This window comes from Lotus japonicus, chromosome 1 (assembly GCF_012489685.1).
Source record: "Lotus japonicus ecotype B-129 chromosome 1, LjGifu_v1.2".
NCBI classification, from domain to species: Eukaryota; Viridiplantae; Streptophyta; class Magnoliopsida; order Fabales; family Fabaceae; genus Lotus; species Lotus japonicus.
Window position 1 is genome coordinate 45,748,072 of NC_080041.1, and position 24,286 is coordinate 45,772,357.

The 24,286-nt window shown below is 36.1% G+C and overlaps 3 protein-coding genes across 4 annotated transcripts; all 3 read left to right on the forward strand.

Annotated features, from left to right (window-relative positions):
- Nucleotides 1–3,777: 3,777 nt before the first annotated feature.
- LOC130731650 (probable inactive shikimate kinase like 1, chloroplastic) lies at nucleotides 3,778–6,192 on the forward strand. 2 transcript variants are annotated; one of them, XM_057583944.1, is made up of 10 exons: nucleotides 3,778–4,041; nucleotides 4,223–4,269; nucleotides 4,442–4,496; nucleotides 4,578–4,650; nucleotides 4,740–4,827; nucleotides 5,054–5,136; nucleotides 5,253–5,352; nucleotides 5,482–5,560; nucleotides 5,677–5,741; nucleotides 6,002–6,192. In XM_057583944.1, the coding sequence occupies exons 1-10, from the start codon at nucleotides 3,858–3,860 to the stop codon at nucleotides 6,068–6,070; spliced, it is 843 nt and encodes a 280-aa protein (XP_057439927.1). In that variant the 5' UTR covers nucleotides 3,778–3,857; the 3' UTR covers nucleotides 6,071–6,192. The 2 variants fall into 2 exon arrangements, with proteins under 2 accessions (XP_057439927.1, XP_057439971.1); XM_057583988.1 differs by having other exon boundaries at nucleotides 4,445–4,496.
- A 4,559-nt stretch (nucleotides 6,193–10,751) lies between these two features.
- On the forward strand, nucleotides 10,752–14,789 carry LOC130731547 (pentatricopeptide repeat-containing protein At1g18485). The gene is made up of 2 exons (XM_057583861.1): nucleotides 10,752–14,258; nucleotides 14,384–14,789. Exon 1 carries the CDS (start codon nucleotides 10,821–10,823, stop codon nucleotides 13,698–13,700), a length of 2,880 nt encoding a protein of 959 aa, XP_057439844.1. The 5' UTR covers nucleotides 10,752–10,820; the 3' UTR covers nucleotides 13,701–14,258; nucleotides 14,384–14,789.
- A 3,532-nt stretch (nucleotides 14,790–18,321) lies between these two features.
- On the forward strand, nucleotides 18,322–21,959 carry LOC130731827 (uncharacterized). Its single transcript, XM_057584052.1, has 5 exons — nucleotides 18,322–18,539; nucleotides 18,631–18,701; nucleotides 20,704–20,804; nucleotides 21,439–21,493; nucleotides 21,594–21,959. The coding sequence occupies exons 1-5, from the start codon at nucleotides 18,444–18,446 to the stop codon at nucleotides 21,721–21,723; spliced, it is 453 nt and encodes a 150-aa protein (XP_057440035.1). The 5' UTR covers nucleotides 18,322–18,443; the 3' UTR covers nucleotides 21,724–21,959.
- The last annotated feature ends 2,327 nt before the right edge of the window (nucleotides 21,960–24,286 follow it).

The following is a 24,286-nucleotide window of genomic DNA, read 5'->3' on the forward strand; positions in this document are numbered from 1 at the left end:
GGTTCAGCCAAAGGTTTTTTTTAATATGCAAATGTTAGTTGTTAGTTGTTAGTAATGTTAGTAAATTAATTCTCCTCAGGTTCGAACCCTGGACCCTACACCCTTCACCCTCCCAAACCCTTATGCCCCTAACTCTTACCACTTAATCTAACCTTCAGAACTTTTTAAAGAGTTCATCCTTTCAAATAAAAAAAAGGACCTTATGCACATGTGTTTTTATTTATGATATATATAAACTTTGAATTTTGAGTAAAAAGAGGTTCTTGTAATCTAATAATTCTATACAATAATAATCCTTGCAAATGTTAATGTTACTTTGAACTAAATTTTTTATAATTAAAATTTGATTTAACTTATTAAATTTACCTAAAATATGGTATAAAAATAAATTAATATAAATAAAGACACTTATAACCCTAGACGACAAAGTTAACATTGATTTAAATAATAGAAAAATAGAAAAGAGATATAATACAATAGTTTAAAAGTATATGAACTTGAACTAAGCTAATTGCTACTGATTTGGTTTGTGTTTGAAGTGTAGTGAACCTAGTCATTCTGGAAGGTTATTCTAAACTGATCTTCCTTACATCGGCTAGTTCAATAGTGGAAGAACTACTCTTCCAAACTGAACCTATTGCTATTATGCATGTGAAGATATTCTAGAAGCTCCGAAATATCTTTTCCTTTTTTGCCAAGCCTTTGAATTTGTCCACAAGCCTTGTCCAAGTACACGATTACCTTCATTCAGTCGTCTCAACCAGTTGTGTCAACGACTAATCTAGGGTCCTCGGTTGTTCATCCAACAACTAGTTCCTATACTACAGCTAGCTTGTCTTTTCGACTTCTAAAGTAGTCATTACGAATTTTTGCGTGCCAACACATTGCCTTCCTGCATTCTCGATTTTGGCTATAATATGGTAACACTAGAGTGCAATCATTCAGACCCTTCTTCCGAGAACATAGGTACAATTTGAATCAAATGCTTCACTATATACCTACGCCCTTCTTTGCTCTTCTCACTTTCAATTCTCTCATCCAAGTCGAAATGCTAAAAAAATCCTCTCGTCATGTCTTCCTCCGACTATTTCTAGAGTTGTGCTTCTCCTTCTGCAAGTGATGATGTCGGTGTAGCTAGAAAAGCTCATGGTTATAGAGGAACGACAGGTGCTTCTCAGCCCTTATTGTTGGTTCCTTGTAACCTTCGCGGCGCCAATATCTTTTGGGTCCAAATATTGAGAATCACGTTAAATTTCCTCTCATCACTACAAAGTTGGTCAAATACATAATTATATTTTGACTAAACAAGTGTTCATTGTCCATGTTATTACCAAATTCTTCTTTCACATGGATTTATATATAGTCACTTATTTATTAAGTCTTGAATTAATTATATGGCAAACCCAATTGAGCATATTTGTTTAACCCACGTGTAATTAGTTCTAGTGGGCTATTAAGTGCACTTAGATCTATGTGGGTTGGTGCTACATATAGAACTTGTCCTTGTGATACATTTTCTCTCAAAATAACAAATTGTATGCATTAAAAACACTGGTTTGCTTGAGAGAAAAAATTCTAAAATTCCAGGCTCTAATTGAATACATTATTAATGATTGTAGTTCATTTGATAGAAAAAAATTTATTGGAGCCTAACTAAACTATATATCAATATTATTAAAGTCATTTTAAGATTCTTGGACCATTCTTCGGAATTACATTTTTTTCTCTTAAATTTCACAATGTTTTTCCACATCCATTATTCTTTTATGAAATATGAGCTGCTTAACATATTTGATAAATATCCCTATAGGATATTATCTCCTCTTGTGTAAAACTTTATTTTTACTTTTGATTGATATGCGCTTTGCTCATTACTGATATTCCAATTTTAATAATTCTCACACTTCTGTTAATTGAGTAATGTTACCCAAGTGAGAGATTGTTAGATATTTTATTTACATTATGTGGATAACAATTAATCGATTAATAAGAATATATATGGTTTAGAATTTTTGTTCTGAAAGATAAAGATTATATATTATACATTATAAAAAAACTGAGTAACCTTTCGCAATGAAAAGAGAGGGAATGAAAAACCAACGAAAAAAAGGGACACACAACCTCCAAAGAGCATAAATCAAAAGTTAACCAAACAAACCTAATTGAATTATTTGATGTTCACGTGACGTGCTCTCAAGCAGATGAAAGTCTGGGATGTTACAAAGATCCTAACCCGGGAGTGCACATTTGTGCATGACATCTTATTCTACGTAGAAGCCTGAAGCTACCTTGATTATTCTCATTGTGTCTTCAAGAGGTACATAATTCATATTGATTTCGTTGATGTTCTAAATCCTAGTATAAATCCAGTTAAAATTTTGTCCTACTCAAAGAACAAAGGAGATACAAAATGTTGAGGCTTTTTAAAGCATGATGATACTAAGCCAACCTTGTGCTTGGAAGTGATAGCTCAAGTGGTAAGAGCTAGGGACATAAGGGTTGGGTGAGATGAAGGGTGAAGGGTCCAGGGTTCGAACCCTGAGGATGACTAATTTACTAACATTACTAACAACTAACATTTGCCTATCAAAAAAAATCTGCAACGACACTAAACACAAACACCGACCTTATAAATACAAGTTATATCATTCATTTACATAACACATTATTCATTCTTAGCATTATTTGAGTTCTTCTAAGACTAATGATTCTCTCCTTGCTCACACATAGACTTGAGTGTTAGAGTCTCTTTTGCACGTACCCCTACGCTTGAAGCCAGCACCACTACAGTCTCAAGCTTATCAATGATGAGCACCGCCGCAGAGTTTAAGGAGAATGGCTAGTCCAGATTCTCATAAGAACAGGTGGTTTTGGTGAGCAGTGTTCGTCCAACTTTTGTGCATTTTCTCCTTATTTTTCGGGCTTTTCTTTTTACTACGGTGTGCACCCTACATTATGCTTTTCTTCTTCCTCCATTCGATCAATGCGCAATGCCCTCCTGGGGCTTATTCCATAGGGTGTGAATGGTGAAGAAGAAGTTGATGGAGTTGTTGGTCTGTCTTATCCTCCTTGGTTTTTTACGGTGTGTCTTGTCTCTAGTAGCCTGGTGGTGTGGTGGCTAGTTCAACTTTGTCATCTCCATGGGTCATTGAGGATAACAATTCTAGGTAGTCTTTTTTTTAGAGCTTTCTCCTCTATGACCCAGTGGTCGTCTCAAGAAAAAGCAAGCGGTTAAAGCGGGGTTTAAACGAGAATCTTCGAAGACCCTATGGGCGTTCAAAGAAATTGAAGAGTGTTGTTGGTAGGAAAGTACGAGCGTCTACTCTCTTGTTTATCCTTCTTCATCGTTTGTTGATTTTATTGGGGATCCATTTTCACGTGCAAGGAAGTTTCTGGGTGGTCCTTTGTCTGGTTATTTTAAGCGCGCTAAGAAGGCATGACTTGTTGAAAAAATGGTGGGGCTAGAATTCCTCGACATTTATGAGGAAGCCATTCCTAGCCTTGAGGAGGAATTAAAGGAGAATTGAGGATCGTCACTTTGGTAGATTGGTTGTGGTAGGTATTTCGAAGTTTCAATCGTTGTTAGGGTGATTTTCACATCATCTTGTTTTCTTTTGGTGGGTTAGTATTTTTTGTATCATGTGGTTTTTGTGGTGTTTTTATCTCTTTTCATACTTGTAGGGTTTGTCCTCACCTTAAAAGAAAAAGATAATAAAGAACAAAAAACAATGTCAATAAAATAGTATGAAAATAATAATATTATTTTGGATTATAGAATAGTTGAAAGTGTGCAGAAGAGTAGAAGAAAGAGATAATCTGACTTGAAGTGTGAGAGTGAATAGAGGTTTCCCAATCCCATGGAGAGGGCAAGCACAAGGTTGAACAATACATCCTCCACTCCTCTTCTACCATTTCTCTCTCCCAGTTGCCCCCTTCAATTTCAGCTCCACACTTCCACCCTCACCTTCCCTACCCTGCACGCTCGTCCAAACCCCCTTCAATTTCGCCGGCCACCACCCATTACCAATTGCTCAATTCCCTGTAAGCCTTTCGAATTTATAGTTTGTTTCTATTTATCTCTTGTTTCTTAATTGAATTTTCAAGCTTAAAATGCATCCAAATTGGATTGAATAATAACAAATGGTGCTGTCAAAATTTAATCTTTGGCAGTTAATGTTCTTACTCTGTAATTTTTGTTGTTTTTTCTTCCTGCCCCATATAGCTTCAGTGTCTAATGTTGGTGCCACGGATTTATCTCTTGCGGTGAAGGTGACATCCAATTCCCTTGTTGAATTCATATGAATGAATACATTGGGTTACTAATGCTTGTAAATAATTGACTTTCTTGAATGTTTCACATGATATCAATGAGATTGAAAAGTGATTTTTCTAATAGCTGAAACCAGAAACTGCTTATTCTAACTCTTAAGTTTTGACTCAGAAGAAAGCAGCAGATGTGTCCCCTGAGCTGAGAGGGACCTCCATATTTCTGGTTGGTAAGAATAGCTTGTAATGCAATTAATGGCTTTAGATGTTTGTGGCTTATCGTGAGTCAACCGCTTATTTATTTGATGAAGGTATGAAAGGCTCTCTTAAAACCAGTTTGGGAAAGCTGCTGGCTGAAGCTTTGCGGTATTATTATTTTGACAGGTATCTGTTTATTCTCAGATAAAAGGTTCGAAGAGAAAAAAGTAGCTTTTAATTTTTAGCTAAACTTGATGTTTATGTACTCTATTCAGCGATAGCTTGGTGGAAGAAGCTTTAGGCGGTGTATCAGCCGCAAATTCTGTTAGACAGAGTGATGAAAAGGGCTTCTCCGAGTCTGAGGTGATCGTTTTAGACTTGCTTCATGCTTCTCTGTGTTTCATTGGATGCATATTTGTACATTGTCTGTGTATCAGAACAATGTGAGAATAACAAGCTAATTTCTTTTAGTTTTCTCAGCTGGAATGCTCTTTCCACATAAATTTCCAGGACAAAGTTGCTTCATATCCACCACTTTTTTATGAATTAGAATATGAAGTACTTATGTTTTACATGTCAAATGCTGCAGACTGAAGTACTGAAGCAATTGTCCTCCATGGGCCGACTAGTAGTTTGTGCTGGAAATGGTGCTGTTCAAAGTAAAACTAATTTGTATGGATTTATAATTGCATGCTTTTGCAGCTCACTTTTCTTATATTTTATTAAATAATATGCCAAACTCCATGTTAACGTTAATATTGTTTTGACTTTCTCTTAAATTCACTTAGGGCACTTCTGAGACATGGGATTTCATTGTGGATAGATGTGCCTCTAGACATTGTGGCTAGGGATGTAATTGAAGATCAGAGTCAATTTGCTGCATTTGAGGTATCTTTTTCAGGATCTTACATATAGGTTGATTACTGACTATTAAAAATTTATCGATATGTTTCCAAGACTTCTACTTGCAGCAAATCTAAATCCCTAATTGTTAATGTCTCTGATCAATGATATTAGGAGGTGAATGAACTAGGTGCTCTATACAATAAATACAAAGATGGATATGCTACAGCTGATGCAATTATTTCACTTCAAAGTATATTTCACCTTTCCTGGCTGTTTTATTTACTTTTTTCACCAGTAAGGGGAACCGGGGGTGGGGTGGGTTTACCACCTTTGCCTCTAGTCCTAACAGCTTGATTCTTTTTACAGAGGTTGCTTCTCGGCTGGGTTATGATAACTTAGATGACATTACAAAGGAAGATATGGCTTTGGAGGTTATAATTTTTAGTCAAGCAATTTGTAGCTTTAATTTGAATCATGTATACTAATTTTTTATATTAGCAAAGTGCCAGATAAGCATAATTGTTTTGCAAAAACTGAGTTAGTAGCATTTTTATTGACTCTTGGATGGAGGAGTAGTTCCTACCATGTTGACTTGTCCAACTATTATCATCTGGACAAATTTTAACTGAATTCTGTCATTTTCTTTTGGCTTCTTATTACTATTGTTCTAATAACTTTGAACAAATTTCAGGCTCTTAGGGAGATTGAAAAGTTGACCAGAGTAAAGAAGATGATGGAAGAGGCTGCAAGACCATTTTAAGCAACCATGGCATGCTCTGTTATTTTTGTATTAACTAGTTTGTTTCCTTTTTTACTTATTTATTCCGCTGAACGTACTAGACTGTTATTTCTGAAAAAAAAAAAAAAAAACTCTTGTGTGTATCTCTAGTCAGGGGCGGAGCTAGGCTCCGGCAAGGCTGGGCACATGCCCAGGCTTCTTGCCAAAAAAAAAATTTTTTACTTGGGCCATAGGCCCTTTTTTTAAAAAAAAAGAATTTCAGATGGGCAAAAACAAATTTGATTGACACTGCCCTTGGCCCTTGCACACAACAGTTTTCCTCTCTTCTCTTAGTCTCACGCTCACGCACATGGAAAACCTTCTCTGAAATTTTGAAACGGCTTGAATCTTCCCTTGTGCCTACTTCTTCTTCGTCGCTTGTTCCTGATTTGTGCCTTGCAGTTGTGCCTGTTTGTGCCTGCTTCTTCCTCTCTCTCTATCTTGTTCAGTTGTTCTATTAGGTATGTTGATTTTTCTTCTTCCCCTGTCTTTGGATTTGTCTCCTCTATTGATTCTGCTTCTTCCCCTCTCTCTGGATTTGTCTCTTCCTAGTTCTATTTCACTTGCTTTATATGATAAGGAAGTTTTCAGCATTTATTCTTAATTGGGTATTGTCATTCATTTACTGTGTTTCATTGGTGATTCTGATTTTTGTGTTTTTGTTGTTGTTCTATCCAATTTCAATATACTATGTGCCTATTTCAATAGTGGAAATTGTTAAGCATGTGAATTTTGAGCTAATTTAATTGTCAAAAATGAATTAGCGTTGCTTTACAGATTAATAGTTGCAGAGTGAATCAGCCTTGTATTGCATATTAACTCCTTGTATTTTAACTCCATGTATTTGAATACAACACAAGGGTTGGTCTCCTTGCATAACAAAAGAGAATAACTCCATGTATTTTAACACTAAATATGTTTCAAGCTTTGAGTGAGAGGGGATATGAGCTTGTTTCCGGTGGAACTTATTTGCAATTGTAACATTCAGTGCTAATAATTGTGTTATAGTCACAAACCTTACATTTAATTGTCTATTGGTTGTGTCTTATAGAACAATTTTAGATGTTGCATTATAGATTATATATCTAAATGTATATCACTATGTGCCTCGTTTACCTCTTTTTCTTGTTCTTTTATCCTTAAGCTTTGTTGTTAGTTTGTCTAGTTGTCTCTTGTTTTTCTGTTGAAGACTTATCTTTTGTTGATGACTCTAGTTTCCTTTTCCCTACCCTGTGATGGTTGTTCTCTTGGTTGCTTTTTATCTAATATATTATTCTTTTTTCTAAAAAAAATAATCGAATAAATTATTCGCGGTTCAATTTTTTTTGCCCAGGCTTCAAAATAATCCTGGCTCCGCCACTGTCTCTAGTACTCCATTTTACAGCTTCTCCTACTGTTGTCTATAATGAGACTGGATGATTTACCTCCAACTTTAATATACATACACTTACTTTCTCTTCCTTCTCATTTTCATTCAGTTTGATTTCCTATCTCTCTTACAATTACACAACACCAAATAATACATACGATCAAAGAGCGTGTGTCGAAATACATGGATATTCATGGTTGCGGATAATTTTACCCATAATGGGTTTTTATCCACAAATATTTGCGGGTGTGGATAATTTTAACATCCTAAGAAGTTGTTTGGTAGAAGGTATTAATAACATTTATGGGAAAGTATATGTGAGAAGGTCGTATTCTTGTATTTGGTAGATGTTTTGTAAAAATATTCCCGGGCATAATTTAGACCATGAGCAATGGTTCAACAAAAAATGTTTTGTTTACCCCTTTCCTACCTCACTTTTTCTCTTCCCAACACTCCACATCATCTTCTCTCTCCAATTCAACACTCTCTCAACAATTACCCACTCCAATGATTTTACTTAACTCTCAACACCCTACCCCACCACTCACCACTCACCCTATCCCACCACTTTTTTATTTCACATTTTTATTTAATTTTATATTTTTGTTTTTATGATTACATAAAATTACAATTATCGATTTAAATTAAATTAAAACAATAACAATTTAATTATTTTTTAAATATAGACTATAATTTTTTTTCTTAACTTAAAATGCAAGACAACAAACTAAGCACACAATAACTTAAAATGCAAGACAACAAACTAAGCACACAACACACAAATAACGTAATTAGTACGATACAAATCATCTTCAATCCTGAGACATTCCAAACTTTGCCCAGATGTGCTTCACTAGATCTGCTTGCAGTTCGTGATGAACATTTGAATCACGCAACTCGGATCTAGCACGCACATGATTTGCAAAAGCAGGTAACACCTCGGTCGAGTATGGTTGCTGTGTACTAGATCCACCTTCCCTAGATTGCTCAAAATCGGTCCAACGTTGAGCATATGAATCTCGTTCATCCTCAACAATCATATTATGTAATATGATGCATGATCTCATAATGATACTCAAATCATCTATGTCCCACAAGCGAGCTGGTTCACGGATGATTTTAAAACGAGCTTGAAGAACTCCAAATGCACGTTCGATGTCCTTCCGACATCCCTCCTGAACTTTTGCAAATAACTTATCGGGTTCACTTTGAGGAAGTCTAATCGTTTTGACGAAAGTTGGATAAGAAGGATAGATACCATCGGCTAGATAGTATGCCATATTATAGGGACGTTGATTCACAAAGAAATTCACAGCTGGAGCCTTTCCCTGTTCCACGTCATCAAACACTGGTGACCGATCTAGAACGTTTAATTCCTGCGCTCTTGCGATAACATCATCCTCCGACCAACCGCTTCGTTGCTCACGCTTAGCGCTATCATAAGCGCCAATCCATTTACCATCTTGTGTTCATATAATTCCAACGGTTTCGGCAGGCAACCCAATCGCACGTAGGATCGAATGAGCAATGCTCATTACAATACTCAGCAATATCTCTCCAAAATGTTTCTCCTTTCTAGTTTCTTCCGACAACACTGCTTGTTCCACAATTAATCCACCCATTAATTAGCACTAGATTTTGTGCAGTGTTCCATGCGGGTGAAGAGGCTTTTTTGCTCTTAGGAGTGACTTCATTTACTTCATTATCAGCTGACCCGCCACCAAGATTGACTTGTGTTGAAAATTCCGGAAATTCCGGTACATCAACACTCGGAAAATTTTCAGGAACCACTGGCATATAACCACTAGACTGGGGTGTTTGAGATGAATATCTCACAGATCCATAAGATGGATGAGAGTTTGGAACAAATGATGACTGGTTAAAATTTTGTATGTTTTGAGGAGGTTGGTTCGAATATTGATTTGGATCTGGATAATAGTTTGGATTTCGAGGACGTTGGTTGGAGATTTGATGTGGGACTTGATAATAGTTTGGATTTTGAGGACGTTGGTTGAAGAATTGATGTGGGACTTGATAATTGGTGGGATTTTGAGGACGTTGGTAAGAAATTTGATTTGGATCTTCAGAGTTGTTGTGATTTTGGTTGTAAAATGGGTTGTTTGAAGAATTCTGGGTGTTGAAATGGTGATTGTTGGGATCCATTTCAAAACAAATGCTAATAGATAGATAAATAAGATGGTGAGAGAGATAATAAGAGAGTGAAAAAACTTGGTTTTTTTTTCTGTGTCCAAATCAAACGAACCAAGTCTCTATTTATAGAGGGAAAAAAATCATGAATTTTGGTATAAATTTTTTTTCCAGAAAAATTTTTTTTTGATGAAATAATTGAGTTCAAAAGATAAGAGAAAACGAAATCTGGAGCCACCAATCAGAGGACGCCACGTGGCAGGGGAGGAGAAAATGCAGTTTCTCTCTCACGCGCCTTGTCTGCGCGTGTAATGCACGCGCCTGTTTTGGCCTTTCAGAGGGCGCCACGTGGCGTCCCTCTCTCCTCTCAACAATGTTGAAATCCTTCAACAAACCGGCCATCCCTTTCTCCTCTCAACAATCCTCAACAACCATTAAACTCTCTCAACAATCCTCAACATCATTTTCCAACAACCATTGTATATGGTCTTATTTCAAATTCATTACACACACTTTGTCTCATTTCTATTCCTAAGGTAAAAGATGGGTATGTTATATTGAATGAAAGTTACATTTGAAAATAACTTCCCATTTCTACAATTTCATCACATGTTTTCAATTTTTTTTAATTGTAGATTTTTTTGAATTAAACAAAATGTAAAAATTTTCCCGGGAATGTAAAAAAAAAACTACCAAACACATTTACACGACTAACCGAGGTGTAAATTATAACTAAGAATATAGCATTCCTGTGAATATAATTTCATAACTTCTACCAAACGCCCAAGTGTACTGATTATAAGCAAAAATTGGATTAAATCATCCTAGTCATAAGTGACCAACAATATTTAATGTAAATGATAAAATATGATTCAAAAAAACATATTTTAACGTAAAAATTTATTTTAAATAAAATTTGTGTAAAATACCATTCATTTCACTTATCTTAAATATCATAGGTTCACAGAGTGATTTAATCCAAAAAATGATAGCTAGCATTATTGAAAATAAAACTTTTTTTAATAGGCAAATGTTACTCCTAATTATTATTAGATAAATGACAAAAAAATTCCATTTCAACAAAAAAAGAACATTAAAATTTAATCAACAGAAAGAAACATGACAAGCTCTAAGAAGCAACCGTTAGTTATTTCTTCCCTCCTTAATGTGAATCAATGAATTTCTATCCTGAAACTCAAGTCTGGTGTGGTAGCAATGGCTTCTCTTGTGCTTCAACCTCTATCATGCCATCACCACCTCCACCACACACTCGCCATTCATAAAAGAACAACCACTACGACAACGAACGCCACCACCACGATAACTCCCTCAATCACATTCTCACCACAACAACACTTCCAACGCCTCTGCGACTCCGGCAACCTCAATGAAGCCCTCAACATGCTCCACCGCGACACCGTTTCCTCCTCCGACCTCAAAGAAGCTTTCGGCCTCTTGCTACAATCCTGCGGCCGCCAGAAAAACCTCGAGGTTGGCCGAAGAGTGCACGCATTGGTCTCCGCCTCATCGCTGTTCAGAAACGACGTCGTTCTCAACACCCGCATAGTCACCATGTACTCCACGTGCGGTTCGCCGTCGGAGTCTCGTTCCGTCTTCGACGCGCTGCAGAGGAAGAATCTCTTCCTCTGGAACGCGCTTATCAGCGGTTACGCCAAGAACACGCTTTTCTTCGACGCGGTTTCCCTCTTCGTCGAGCTTCTCTCCGCCGCGGAGCTCGCGCCGGACAATTTCACGCTGCCGTGCGTGATTAAGGCGTGTTCTGGGCTCTCCGACGCGGCGGAGGTTGGAGGAGCTGTTCACGCTTTTGCCTTGAAGACGGGTCTTTTCCTTGACGTGTTTGTGGGTAACGCGTTGATTGCCATGTACGGGAAGTTCGGGTTTGTGGATAGTGCACTCAAGGTGTTTGAGACTATGCCGGTGAAGAATTTGGTTTCGTGGAACTCGATGATGTGTGTTTATTCGGAGAATAGGATTTTTGAATCGAGTTATGGTTTGCTGAAGGGGCTCTTGAATGGTGAAGAAGGTTTTGTACCTGATGTTGCTACTGTGGTGACGGTGGTGCCTGCGTGTGCAGCACATGGTGAATTGGAAATAGGGATGGTGCTTCATGGTTTGGCGTTGAAACTGGGGCTTTGTGGAGAGCTAATGGTGAATAATTCCCTCATGGACATGTATGCCAAATGTGGTTACTTACGTGAAGCACGGGTTCTGTTTGATATGAATGGTGATAAGAATGTTGTTACTTGGAATTCTATGATCGGGGCATACTCTAAGAAGGGAGATTCTCTTGGAACGTTTGAGCTGCTGCGGAGGATGCAGATGGATGAGAAGATAAGGGTGGATGGGGTGACACTGTTAAATGTTTTGCCGGCTTGTGCGGAAGAGGTTCAGTTGTTGACCTTGAAGGAGCTTCATGGTTATGCTTTTAGGAATGGATTTATTCAGAGAGATGAATTAGTGGCAAATGCTTTTGTTGCTGGATATGCCAAGTGTGGTTCATTGGATTACGCTGAGCGTGCGTTCCATGGTATAGAGGCAAAAACAGTGAGTTCTTGGAATGCACTGATTGGTGCCCATGCGCAGAATGGTTTACCTGAAAAGGCTTTGGACTTGTATCTTGTGATGAAAGATTCTGGCTTGGATCCTGATTGCTTTACAATTGGTAGCCTTCTTTTGGCTTGTGCCCACCTGAAATTCCTGCGCCAGGGGAAAGCGATTCATGGTTTTATGTTGCGAAACGGTTTAGAATTGGACGAATTTATTGGGATATCATTGCTGTCACTTTATGTTCACTGCGGGAAAATATTCGCAGCCAAGTTATTTTTTGATAAGATGAAAGACAAAAGCTCAGTTTGCTGGAATACAATGATTAGTGGCTTTTCCCAGAATGAGTTTCCTTCTGAGGCCCTTGATACATTTCGTCAAATGCTTTCAAGTGGAACTCAGCCTCATGAGATCGCCATAATGGGTGTTTTGGGGGCTTGTTCACAGGTGTCGGCATTGCGGCTTGGGAAGGAAGTTCACTCCTTTGCAATAAAAGCTCATCTCACGAAGGACACATTTGTTACTTGTTCATTGATAGACATGTATGCGAAATGTGGATGCATGGAACAATCTCAGAACATTTTTGACGGGCTGAATGTGAAAGATGAAGCATCATGGAATGTTATAATTGCGGGATATGGAATTCATGGGCATGGAGAGAAGGCTATAGAGATGTTTAAATTAATGCAAAGTGCTGGCTGCAGACCAGATTCTTTTACGTTTATAGGATTGCTAATAGCCTGTAACCATTCTGGCTTAGTATCAGAAGGGTTGAATTATCTTGGTCAGATGCAAAGTTTATATGGTTTAAAGCCAAAACTGGAGCATTATGCTTGCGTTGTCGATATGCTTGGTCGGGCAGGACAACTGAAGGAAGCTTTGAAGCTTATAAATGAGCTACCAGATGAACCAGATTCAGGGATATGGAGTTCATTGCTCAGTTCCTGTAGGAATTATGGGGATCTGGATATTGGTGAGGAAGTTTCCAAGAAGTTATTAGAGTTGGGGCCTGACAAAGCTGAGAATTATGTATTGATATCAAACTTATATGCTGGATTAGGAAAATGGGATGAGGTCAGAAAGGTGCGGCAGAGGATGAAGGATATTGGCCTTCAGAAAGATGCTGGATGCAGTTGGATTGAAATAGGAGGAAAGGTTTATAGATTTCATGTTGGTGATGGATCTCTTTTGGAATCAAATAAAATTCAGCTGAGTTGGATTAAACTGGAGAAGAAAATAAGAAAGTTTGGATATAAACCAGACACTAGTTGCGTGCTTCATGAACTGGAGGAAGAGGAAAAGATTAAGATACTGAAGAACCATAGTGAGAAGCTTGCAATTTCTTTTGGTTTATTAAATACGGCTGAGGGTACTACACTGAGGGTTTGCAAAAATCTACGTATTTGTGTAGACTGTCACAATGCCATTAAATTAGTATCAAGGGTTGTTGGAAGGGAGATTATTGTAAGGGACAACAAGCGCTTTCATCATTTCAAAAATGGATCTTGTACCTGTGGAGATTACTGGTAGTTGAGGGTTTATGTTAGTCTTTAATGATTTTATCATTAATTTGCACTAGTGAAGGATTCCATAAAACATCAATCGATGGAATTCTAGCGAATCACTTCTGCTTATCTTCCCCATTGTACACTTTGTACATACAATCTAATTCTTTCAAACAAGATATTCTGTGCTGTTAGTGACATAAAAGATGAACCAAACAAAAAAGACCCAGTCTCTGACATGCAAACAAGTACCCCCAATGTCAACTTGTTGAATAATTTTTTCCAATGTTAAATAGCATGTGACTGGATTTTGTATATGAACAGCCTTTTCTGGAGAAGGAAAGAAAAGGCTCCAGAATTTCAATCGAGGTAAATCTGTAGAATTTTTCAACCATTGAATTAAAATTGCAGGAGCAGGGGATCCAATTCCCTCTTCCTTAAGCTCATGATGGTCACGTCCAGGTAAATCTGCCACGGATTTATCTCTTGTTGTGAAGGTGAGCTTCTTGTTGAGTTCATATGCATAGACTGGGATACTCTTGAATATTTCACATGATATCCATGAGATTGAAAAGTAGCTGAGGTGGGTGATTTTTCTAGTAGCAGTTCCTATTGGTAGATTGTCTGTGTATCAGAACAGTTTGAGCATAACAAGCTAATTGCTTTTAGTTTCCTGGGTTTGACATGCTCTTTTCACTTAAATTTCAGGATAAAGTTGCTCATATCCACTACTTATCTGATGAATGAGAATATGAAGTACTTATGTTTTACATGTCAAATGCTGCAGACTGAAGTACTGAAGCAATTGTCATCCATGGGTTGACTGGTAGTTTATGTTGGAAATGGTGCTGTTCAGAGTTCAACTAATTTGTATGGATTTATAATTGCATGCTCTTTGAGCACACTTCTCTTATTTTTATTAAATAATATGCCAAACTTATTTGACCTAAGAACTTTAATTTTAGATAGATGTGCCTCTAGACATTGTGGCTAGGGATGTAACTGAAGATCAGAGTTAATTTTCTGCATTTGAGGTATCTTTTTCAGGATCTTACATATAGGTTGATTACTGACTATTAAAAATTATCGATATGTTTCCAAGACTTCTACTTGCAGCAAATCTAAATCCCTAATTGTTAATGTCTGTGAATGAAACTCTTGAACATATCATCTCGAAAAGAATCATCCAATACATGCAAACCAAAATCTCATCCAATACATGCAAACCAAAATCTAGCTTTTGAGACTTTCAGCAAACCAATCAACTACTCTATTGGGTTTTCATGAAACATGTTGACACCAGATTATGATATTCTCATGTTCTTTCATATTGAAATTTTGAGTTTATCAATCTCTCTCTCTATAAGCATTTAAAATGTTTTTTCATGTTAGGTAAAATAAAAATATTAAAAGTGAATTCATTATTTAAAATAATATAAACTGAATGATATATCTGTGAAAGAGTGTTTAAGAATTGTTAATATTTTATTCTGCTTTATTGACATTTGATCTGAGGTAAAACCAATTTTTCTCACTAAGGCTACTACACATCTCACGAACAAAGTAAGAGTATTCTTTTCTCACACATTTGATTTGGATACTTGGTCTAGCTTTATTTTACACTTTTTTCAACTTATTTTGATTCATTTTCCTTAAACTCAACCTCAGAGGATCGATTTTCTTAGCTAACCGTAATTTTTCCTCAATTTTCAGTTCGATGATAATTCCAGTTTAAATGTAAAATAAATAAATAATATGGAGCTGTCTAAATCATCCAAAGTAAACATTGGGTAAAATTACCCTAGTCTTAGGTGATTCAATAATATTTTGACATGTGTCATAAGTATGAGCTAGAATTTCCTAAGGCACATATTAACATATTATTGATCACCTAAGATAGGATGATTTTACTCCATGTTTACCTTCGGTGATTTTGACAACTCATTTAATTATTTATTCATGTTGGTAGAACCTCACATCCGTACTTTTTTTCCCCGCAAAACATACTTAATTTCAATGAAGAGAAAAATTGTGTAATTTTTCAATGGGTTGTTAAATCATTCAAGGTTTACTTTGGATAAAATCACTCTATATTAGGTAGTGAAATAATATTTTGACATATGTCTTAAAAAAAATTTAATTCGCAATACATGTTAAAATGTTACTAAACCACCTTAGACCGAGTGATTTTTTTTCCTATAGGTGATGTAAATAACCCCATTTTTTCAAAGGTGATAAACCCATTTAATTTGAATATAAGAATTTGATTTTGGTCTATTATGCAATATAGATAATATTACTATGAGAGAATAAAAGAAATTATAACAGTCAATTAATGACAATTGTTGCACAGTGGTTCAATACTTTATTCCTTAAATAATTAGTTGGGTGTTTGAATTTTAATTCTTGTGAATGGATAAAACTCATTGACCAGCCCCATACTACTTAGTGCGATAATTGTGCAGTAACTGTAAGGCGGTGATTAGTCTCATAATTACCAGTTGTGGAATTGGTTCACATCGTTTGAAAAGATGTTCCCTTAAAAATGAATAATTCCATAACATAAGAATATAATTAAGATAATTTTTTTTAAATAAAACTTATATTATAATTATTATTATATGCATTTCGTATGTTTATGATTTTTGTTTTGGACGGTAGTACTAAGTAGTGTTGTTACTTTTGGTTGTCTGCATTTTTTCAAAAACAATCTGATGTCGAAGCAGATGTTGTAACATCGTGCTGTGACATTTGTCCCTGCGGATCTGCTGTGTGTTTGACCGGTTTTTCTAGAAGCTTTGGATTGATTTCGTGATAATCAAGTTAGGGTTATTGAAGAAGCTTCTATTTGTTATCTGGAATATAATATAGTGGAATCAAATCTGTTGAAAAAGATTTGATTTGGTTTAAATTGTGAAAGATGTTATCTTTTGTTCAAATCTTATTTGATAAGATTTGTTACTGGTTTAAAAGATTTGTTCCAGATCTGTTTTATGGACTCTATTTTCGTGCAAGCCCATTGAAGATCAAGACCAGAAGAACGTATTTTGTGAGTCCTTGTTATGTTATTTTGTACACCACTCCACTGCCTCCATTGATCTTCATATAGCATAGAGTTGGTTTGTTTTAGTTGAGTTGTAATCTCTTCAAACATGTGTTGATTGTTGTTACCCATCACTGTGGCAGTGATTGAGAGAAAGTGAGAGGGGCTCTCATAATCTAACATGTGTTGATTGTTGTTACCAATCACTGTGGCAGTGATTGAGAGAAAGTGAGAGGGGCTCTCATACTTAGGTCGATATACTAAGTAGAAAAACACTGGGTAGATTAGGAAAAGAACTATGAACTGAGGTGTTCATGAGTGTCTGTAGTTCCTAAATCTTATATAGTGGATTTCCTTTCTTTGGGCGAAGCCCTCCAGATGTAGGTGATGTTGCACCGAACTGGGTTAACAATTCTCTGTGTTCTTTATTGTTTTTGTTGATTTAATGCTGTGCTGCACATCAGTTGTTACTGTTAGTCAGTTGTCGAACCGGTTGTCCCAGCATCGCGTTCGACATCTGTCCTGTGCGAGAACCAGAATTTCAAGTAGTATTTTTTCTTGTGAATTTACGTAAATATTGTTTTTTGGGGTATAATTTTATTTAAATATTCACATGTTTAGATTAAGCTTAGTACCAAAAAAAAAAGATTTAGCTTAGATTTTTAGAATTAAGGCTATCTGTTCCATATTTTTACAGCATCATATATATTCCATATCTTGACTACACTCTTATCTATCTTTTAGATTCCGAATTTTATGAAAATGAGCTATACAATACTTACCACTAATAATTATAAGCACTGTTTGGTCTCTTATAATTATATATTGACTCCACCTTTGGTAGCATTTTCTCTCATCTGAAAGTTCTTTATTTGTTTTTATGCATAATCAAACCTATCTTAAAATTTCTATTTAAATTTTTTCCATCCAAATATAATCAGTCATCTCAATTGAAGTAAGAAAACCCTACCTCTTCTCTTTTTAACCTTTTCTTCTAACTCTTACTAAATGATTAATTTTTTGTTTAATTTTTCTAAACCAGACCATTGTGATTATCAGCTGGCACTCTTCTCCACATCCTTTTATATTTTATTTATTTCCCTCGTCTTTACCATTATTTCCCCTTTTATCTTAATAATCTTTCTTAACGATCCATTTTCTACTTGTTTTTTTACTAAAAAAATTATATTTTATCATCTTAAAATAATACAAATATATGAGTAATAGAAAAATCCAACCAAAAGTAAAATAAAAAACCGTGGTTGAAGCGAAATATGCATAAGTTGCTTATGAGTTTCTTAGATCCTATGTTGCAGTTTGAGCCTACCAGAATAATTTTTAAGGAATCAAACTAGCAACTCATGGTTGAAGATTCTCTTAGTTAAAGATAAAGAGAAAAAAGAGAAATTGATGACATGATTTGTGATATGACAAAAAATACCGATAAAAAAAGTGTGGAAATGAGAGGAAAGAGAAGTGAAATATGTAAACTACTTGAGCTAATTACTACATGAGCAAATTTGTAACATATGGGGTATTTTTAAATAATAAATAACGTGGGAACTGAAAATCGTGATAAACTCTTATTTATTTTGTTGTTGTTGGTTGAAATTGAGTGATTGCATTGGCAATTGGAAAAATGCAAAAGCTTAAAAGCAGATTCCAAAGTTGTTGAGTTTCGGAAATTCAATTCAATTGTGATCAAACAAGAAGAAGAAGAAGAAAATGGCAAGCGTGCCTTCACCTTCCCCACCTCGCCGCGCGCCTCCACCTGCCTCCGATTCCGCCACCTCCACCGCCGCTCACTCCCCTAAGAACCAGGTGAGGTTACTTCACCCTTCTCTTCTCTTCTTTTCTCTCTCTCTATATGCTTCTTCTTCTTCTTCACTAATTGTTTCGAGGGTTTTCTCAGGTGGAAGTAGCTCCCAACAATGGAGCTTTCCATGGAGATGAAAAGAAACCTGACTTTGCAGATGCTCTTGAGTAACTCCTTCTTCTTCTTCTTCTGCTGCTGTTTTTTTTTCACTCTCTCTCTCTTGCCCTTATGTAACTGTAGATATTAAGAAGTTTATTGGCTTCAAATTTTGTGAAGATCATGAACTGAAAAAATCTTTTTTATTAAAAAAAATTCATAGCTGTTAGAAATTCTAAGTAGCTTGAATACCTAGTGGTACTTGTATTTCAGCAATGACAACAGCTGTTTTTACAATGGGCATGCTTCAAATCACACATTATATATATATTGTGTTCATCAGTTAATGGATCTGTGTATTTGATGTCTTCTGTGTGTTTTTTGAACACAGGGCTAGGCACTACTGTAATTTGTTAATAGTAGGTGTTGGTTGGTCAAGAAAACAGTGCACTCTCTTCTGACCTTCAGTGATGCAAAATGCAATATGGAAAGTATTTAAGAGTAGAAATATATACATGTTGGTTTGACTAAAATGCCATTCTATGAGGGCAGTGTTGACTTTTTATCATAAACTAGAAAACAGAATCCCCTGGCTGAATTTCTCAGAGTTTATGTAGAATGGATATATATTAACAGCATGTTTGTCTTGTGTGGTTCCTTTATAGAGGATCTTAACACCATGACCTTAGAAGATGAAATTAAACAACATAGATGCACCCGAACAAGTATCAATACTTGTAACAAATATTACAAAGATGCGAAAAGTAAGAAACAGCAACCTGGTGCTATATAGCTCCTGCTGCGGCAGGATTCTGAAAAGGGTTGGACCCATCGTGGGTCTATTGTAGACAGCCTTATGTTGCATTTACATGAGGCAGGCTGATTCCACAACTCAAACTTGTAACCTCCTTGTAATATAAATTAGGGTATGTAAGAGCATACCAATGAGAATAACCAGGAGATAAGAGTAGGAATTCAGGGAAATTGCATACTGCCTCATTTCCAGTTCTGCAATGTTCTTGTAGGTCAATTACTCAAGTTTAGGAGACTCAACTTTTCCTCTCTTTCCTAGGGCTTTATGACTTTATCTTATCTATGGTGATAGTGTGATCAATGGTAGATGTAGTTCAAACCAATTTTGAGGTGTTGATGAAATGCAAAATTACAGTCCTGCTGTTGGAACTGGCACTGCTATCTGTATACCAAAACAGTTCATGTATATACTCCATTTCTTCCTTTCTGCAGAATGAAAATCTAATTGGAACCCATTATTTTTTTTAGCAGTCTGTGAGCTTAAATGAAAGCATAACACTCCTAAGCTGTTTGGATAAGCGTTTCAGTTCGCACAAACGTGGAAAAACGCATTCCAACGCATCAGATGCCAACCCAAAACTTTATTGCACTATGTTGGAGGCCCATTTGTGATTTGACCATGATGAAACATAGGAACAAAATACTTTTGATGATATTAGTTCATGTGACTAAGCTGTTTGCCTTTTATGTTGTGGTTATAACTTAGTCACACTCTAGTCTTTGGTGCATGTGGGCTTATTCTTAGTAAAATTTGCAGTGACTCTTCTTGGTTGGTTTTGTTTTATATAATTGCTAGTTTAGTTTCCTCCACTGAGTATTAGTTTCTAAACTGAAAATACAATTTTTTTTATTTCTCTATTATCTGTTTATCCTGCCTGTATTGTCTAATTCTAATTCCTCCTTACCATAATGGTTGGAGAAACTTGTGTCATTTATGTATCTCATATCGCACAGAATGAAATCTCCCATGGATGTCTTTACATTAATGCAAATGTTCATCTGAAAGTGTCGGTTACGGCGCCAATAGTTTGTACAATATGCACAATCGCAATCACCACCTCCCTTTGAAGCTATTCATTCCAACAGAATTAAACTTCCCTTTCATTTGTTTATATTCCAGTATGAAAGAAGCTATTCTGGAATGCTCAGAAAATATGTACCTCATTTTATATGACAGAACTCTAAAATCTTTGGATGCAACGTGTTGTTTGCTGCAAATTATTTGTGAAGATTAACCATAATACCATATGCATTTTACAGTCACCTGGACGGCACACGGTACATTGAGAGGTTCAGTAAATATGATGACGAATACCGTAGACGTCTGTTGGAAAAATATTTCTCTGGAAAAATTAATGGAGGTATGCACAATAGCCATTTAATAGGATATGTTTGGTCTCTCTTTCTCTCTCTCTCTCTCTCTCTCTCTCTCTCTCTCTCTCTCTCTCTCTCTCTCTGTGCACTATATGGTTGCTGCTTTCAATGCTAGATTTTGTGACTAGTATTACAGTTTCTTTGATATAGGGATGAAGATATACATATAATGTCTTGCATTAAGTTGTGGAGTATTATTTTAGCATCACTACATAATTAACCTATATGTATTAGAATATAATTCTGCACTGCATGATCTCTACTGCAACTGGTTTTGTGCTTATTTCCTAAACATCAGAATTTAATTAAAGCATTCATGTTTTTAAAATATCAAAATGAATATAAAGTGCTGAAGGTTAACAAAACAAGTGTCTAGACTATTTTGTTTAGCATTTGTCTCCCTTCTTTGACACAAGTGCATGACAACAACTCATAAAATTAATGGAGTAGTGTTGTACTGTTGGCTACAGAGTCCAGATAGAAACGAGATGCATAAGTTCTTGCTTTGTTTCTTGCCCACTTGACATTGAGTTTAAATCTTTGTTTTGTATGTTGAGATATAAGTTTTAACTTAGACAAAAAAATCCAGTTTCAATTGATAGTAATTATCACTTTTCGCAGGCAACATAATTTATGAGCAAATAACAGTACGTGGTGAAATTATAAAGACAAGCAGGTAAGCATAGGGGATGAACCATCTTGCATGTTCCATCCAATAATGTGAATAATTTTCTCTAACATGCCAGAAACTAATCCGTGCACGGACATCTTTGTAGGTTGCCTTGTTTAAGGTCATATGCGGATCCTGTTGTAGGTTTTGAAGACCAATTCAGCAATGGATCATCCCCACCAGTGGACACACAAGCTAACATTCCTAATGGCAAACACATGGTGAAGAACAATTGAATTTTTTTTACATGGAGAAGCATCAAGGAACTATTTTCAGGAATTCTGGAACCCACACCTCTGAAAAGATGGTTATGGGCTCAAAACCATCAATTTGCCTAAAAAGGATTTCCTGGTCGTGATTTTTATCTGGTTGTAATCATGTGTAAAATCTTGCGATTCATATGATTCTGCGATTCATATGATTCTGTTTGTACTAATCACAAAGTAAATAACACCCATTGTTTTATTTTCCATTCTTGATCCATTTTCAATTTCCAAATTCTTTCGTAATCTCAGTGGCTGCGATCATCAGTGAAGACCAGCTGGAGTGGAACGCGCCTCACAGCTTATATTTTCTAGTGTCAAACGGAAATCCTCGCACCGTTTAGTTTTTTTTCCAGTTAAATAAAAACTTTGGATGGGTTCTGTAGGAATAATTTAATCGAATCTATTCTAGGACTTAGAACACCGATAGAATTAGGATAAATTGCTTACCTCTTGAATACATAGTCCGTTTTGATTTGTAGACGCACACAACATGATCTTTCACTTGATCTCTCATCTCATACAAACGGACTATTTGATGGAGCACCGAGCTGTTAAATAACGTTAGAGACAAGTGGGGATCTTGCCCATATATTTATAATAAACAATAACCCTAGTTTCCATTTATCATGGACCATAGGTTACTTTGGGCCTACATCACAATCCAACACATTTATGTTTGAGCCCAACAAACATGATTCCTAAACTCATAATAGATCAAATAATTGCATGAACTTTTAGGGAAAATATCAAATAATCCTTCAACCAGTTTTATTTTAAATCAAAAATTCACAAGCAATAGAAGTCAAAAGAAAATTCTAACATCCTCTCACTTGAGCGATATTGATTGAGTGTCATTGTTTTGAAAAAACATTTTAAAAACGAATCTTGGGTTGAACAATTATGTGACCACTAACATAACTAAATAACAATCACCACAAAAACATAATCAATACACATAACAAAGTCATCAACTAAGAGCCATGAGTGAAGACAAACCATTTAAAGTTTAGTTCACTAATGACCATATAACTAACAACTTTATCAGCATCATCACAAACGTAACTGTGCAAGTGCAGTACAAATCATACCACAATATTTAATCCTTTCCATGCTACTGTGTGGGATCCACATTGTGTATTCTCAAGAAAACACAATCAATCTCTACAAGATCATAAGCATGTTTCACATTTCACATATAACATCAATTCCATAAAGGAAAGTAACATATTTCAATTGAAAGACTATTGTTTTTCTCAAGAAAACATCACCATATCCCAAAGGAGACAATGGACATGTTTCTTTAGAAACATCATTCCTTGAAAGGAACAATTCATCTATTTGTAAAAGATCAATATTCATGTGTTTGAGCAGACTACCAAGCATGCTGGTTCGTTTGCTGTGAAGCTTCCTATTATGTTTCCTTGCCTTCTGATTGAGCTGAATGTGCAACAACATCCTGACATTGTGAAGGCTGATGAGCCTCAAGGTAAGAAGCTTTTACCTCTCAAGTTTGATTATCGCTTGTTTGTTGGGACACATGTTCCAGACATTATGTTGTCTGCTACTAAGGGAACTGCAAGTGCTAGTGGGACCAAAGCACCTGGTTCTAGCAAGGAGGATATTTTTGCTGAATTGATTGAGATTTTCAAGACCTTGCAAGACACCATTCAGGAGAGCAAGGTGAGGAAGCACAATGTGGATCAGCTCATCAAGATGATGACTGATGTTCCTACTGTAGAGGTTGATGAGGAGGCTGAGGAAGTTGAAGGAGAAGAAGAAGAAGATGTTGAAAGTGAAGGAGAGGAGGAAGCTGAAGATGTAGATGTGGGTGGCTCTGAGAGCTCTGCTGCTCACAGTAAATCTCTTTAATTTGTTCTTTTTCTTTTGGATGTATTTGATCAAGCATGTGGGCTTTTGACTGTTACTCTCTTGGTCTGTAATAGTTATGACAATGTTTCCCTTGCACTTTGGTTGGCTACAATCGTGATGAAGTTACTAGATCGATTTGTTGGTAGTTGTTTTTGTGCTTGTATATTTGGATTGAAGTTAGTAGCATCTTGCTGCTATTGATGACGGTGGTTGTTGTGATGATCTTAGTGGTGTTATTGCATAAGTATGTTGTGTATGAAGTATGTGTGTGTCGATTGGATATGTACATAGCTGCTGAAAATAACTATGTTTCTGGAAGATTGTGTTTATGCTACCTTGATATATTCTAACTACTTTGATGTGATGGTCCAAGCAGCTCTACTCTGAAGAGTATTTATGGTAGTATGTTTGTATTAACTAAAATTTGACAAAGGGGGAGATTATTGTTCCTTTGATCATGATTGTCTACATTTCAGCTAAGGTATATTTGTCTATGACAAGATGTAGGACCAGATGTTGTAACATCGTGACTGTGACATTTGTCCCTGAGAACGTGTTGTGTGTTTGGGTGATTTATTCTAGAAGCTTTGAATTGTTTACGTAATCAACAAGTTAGGGTTGTTGAAGAATCTTCTGTGCGCCGCTCAAGGAATAAGTGTGATCA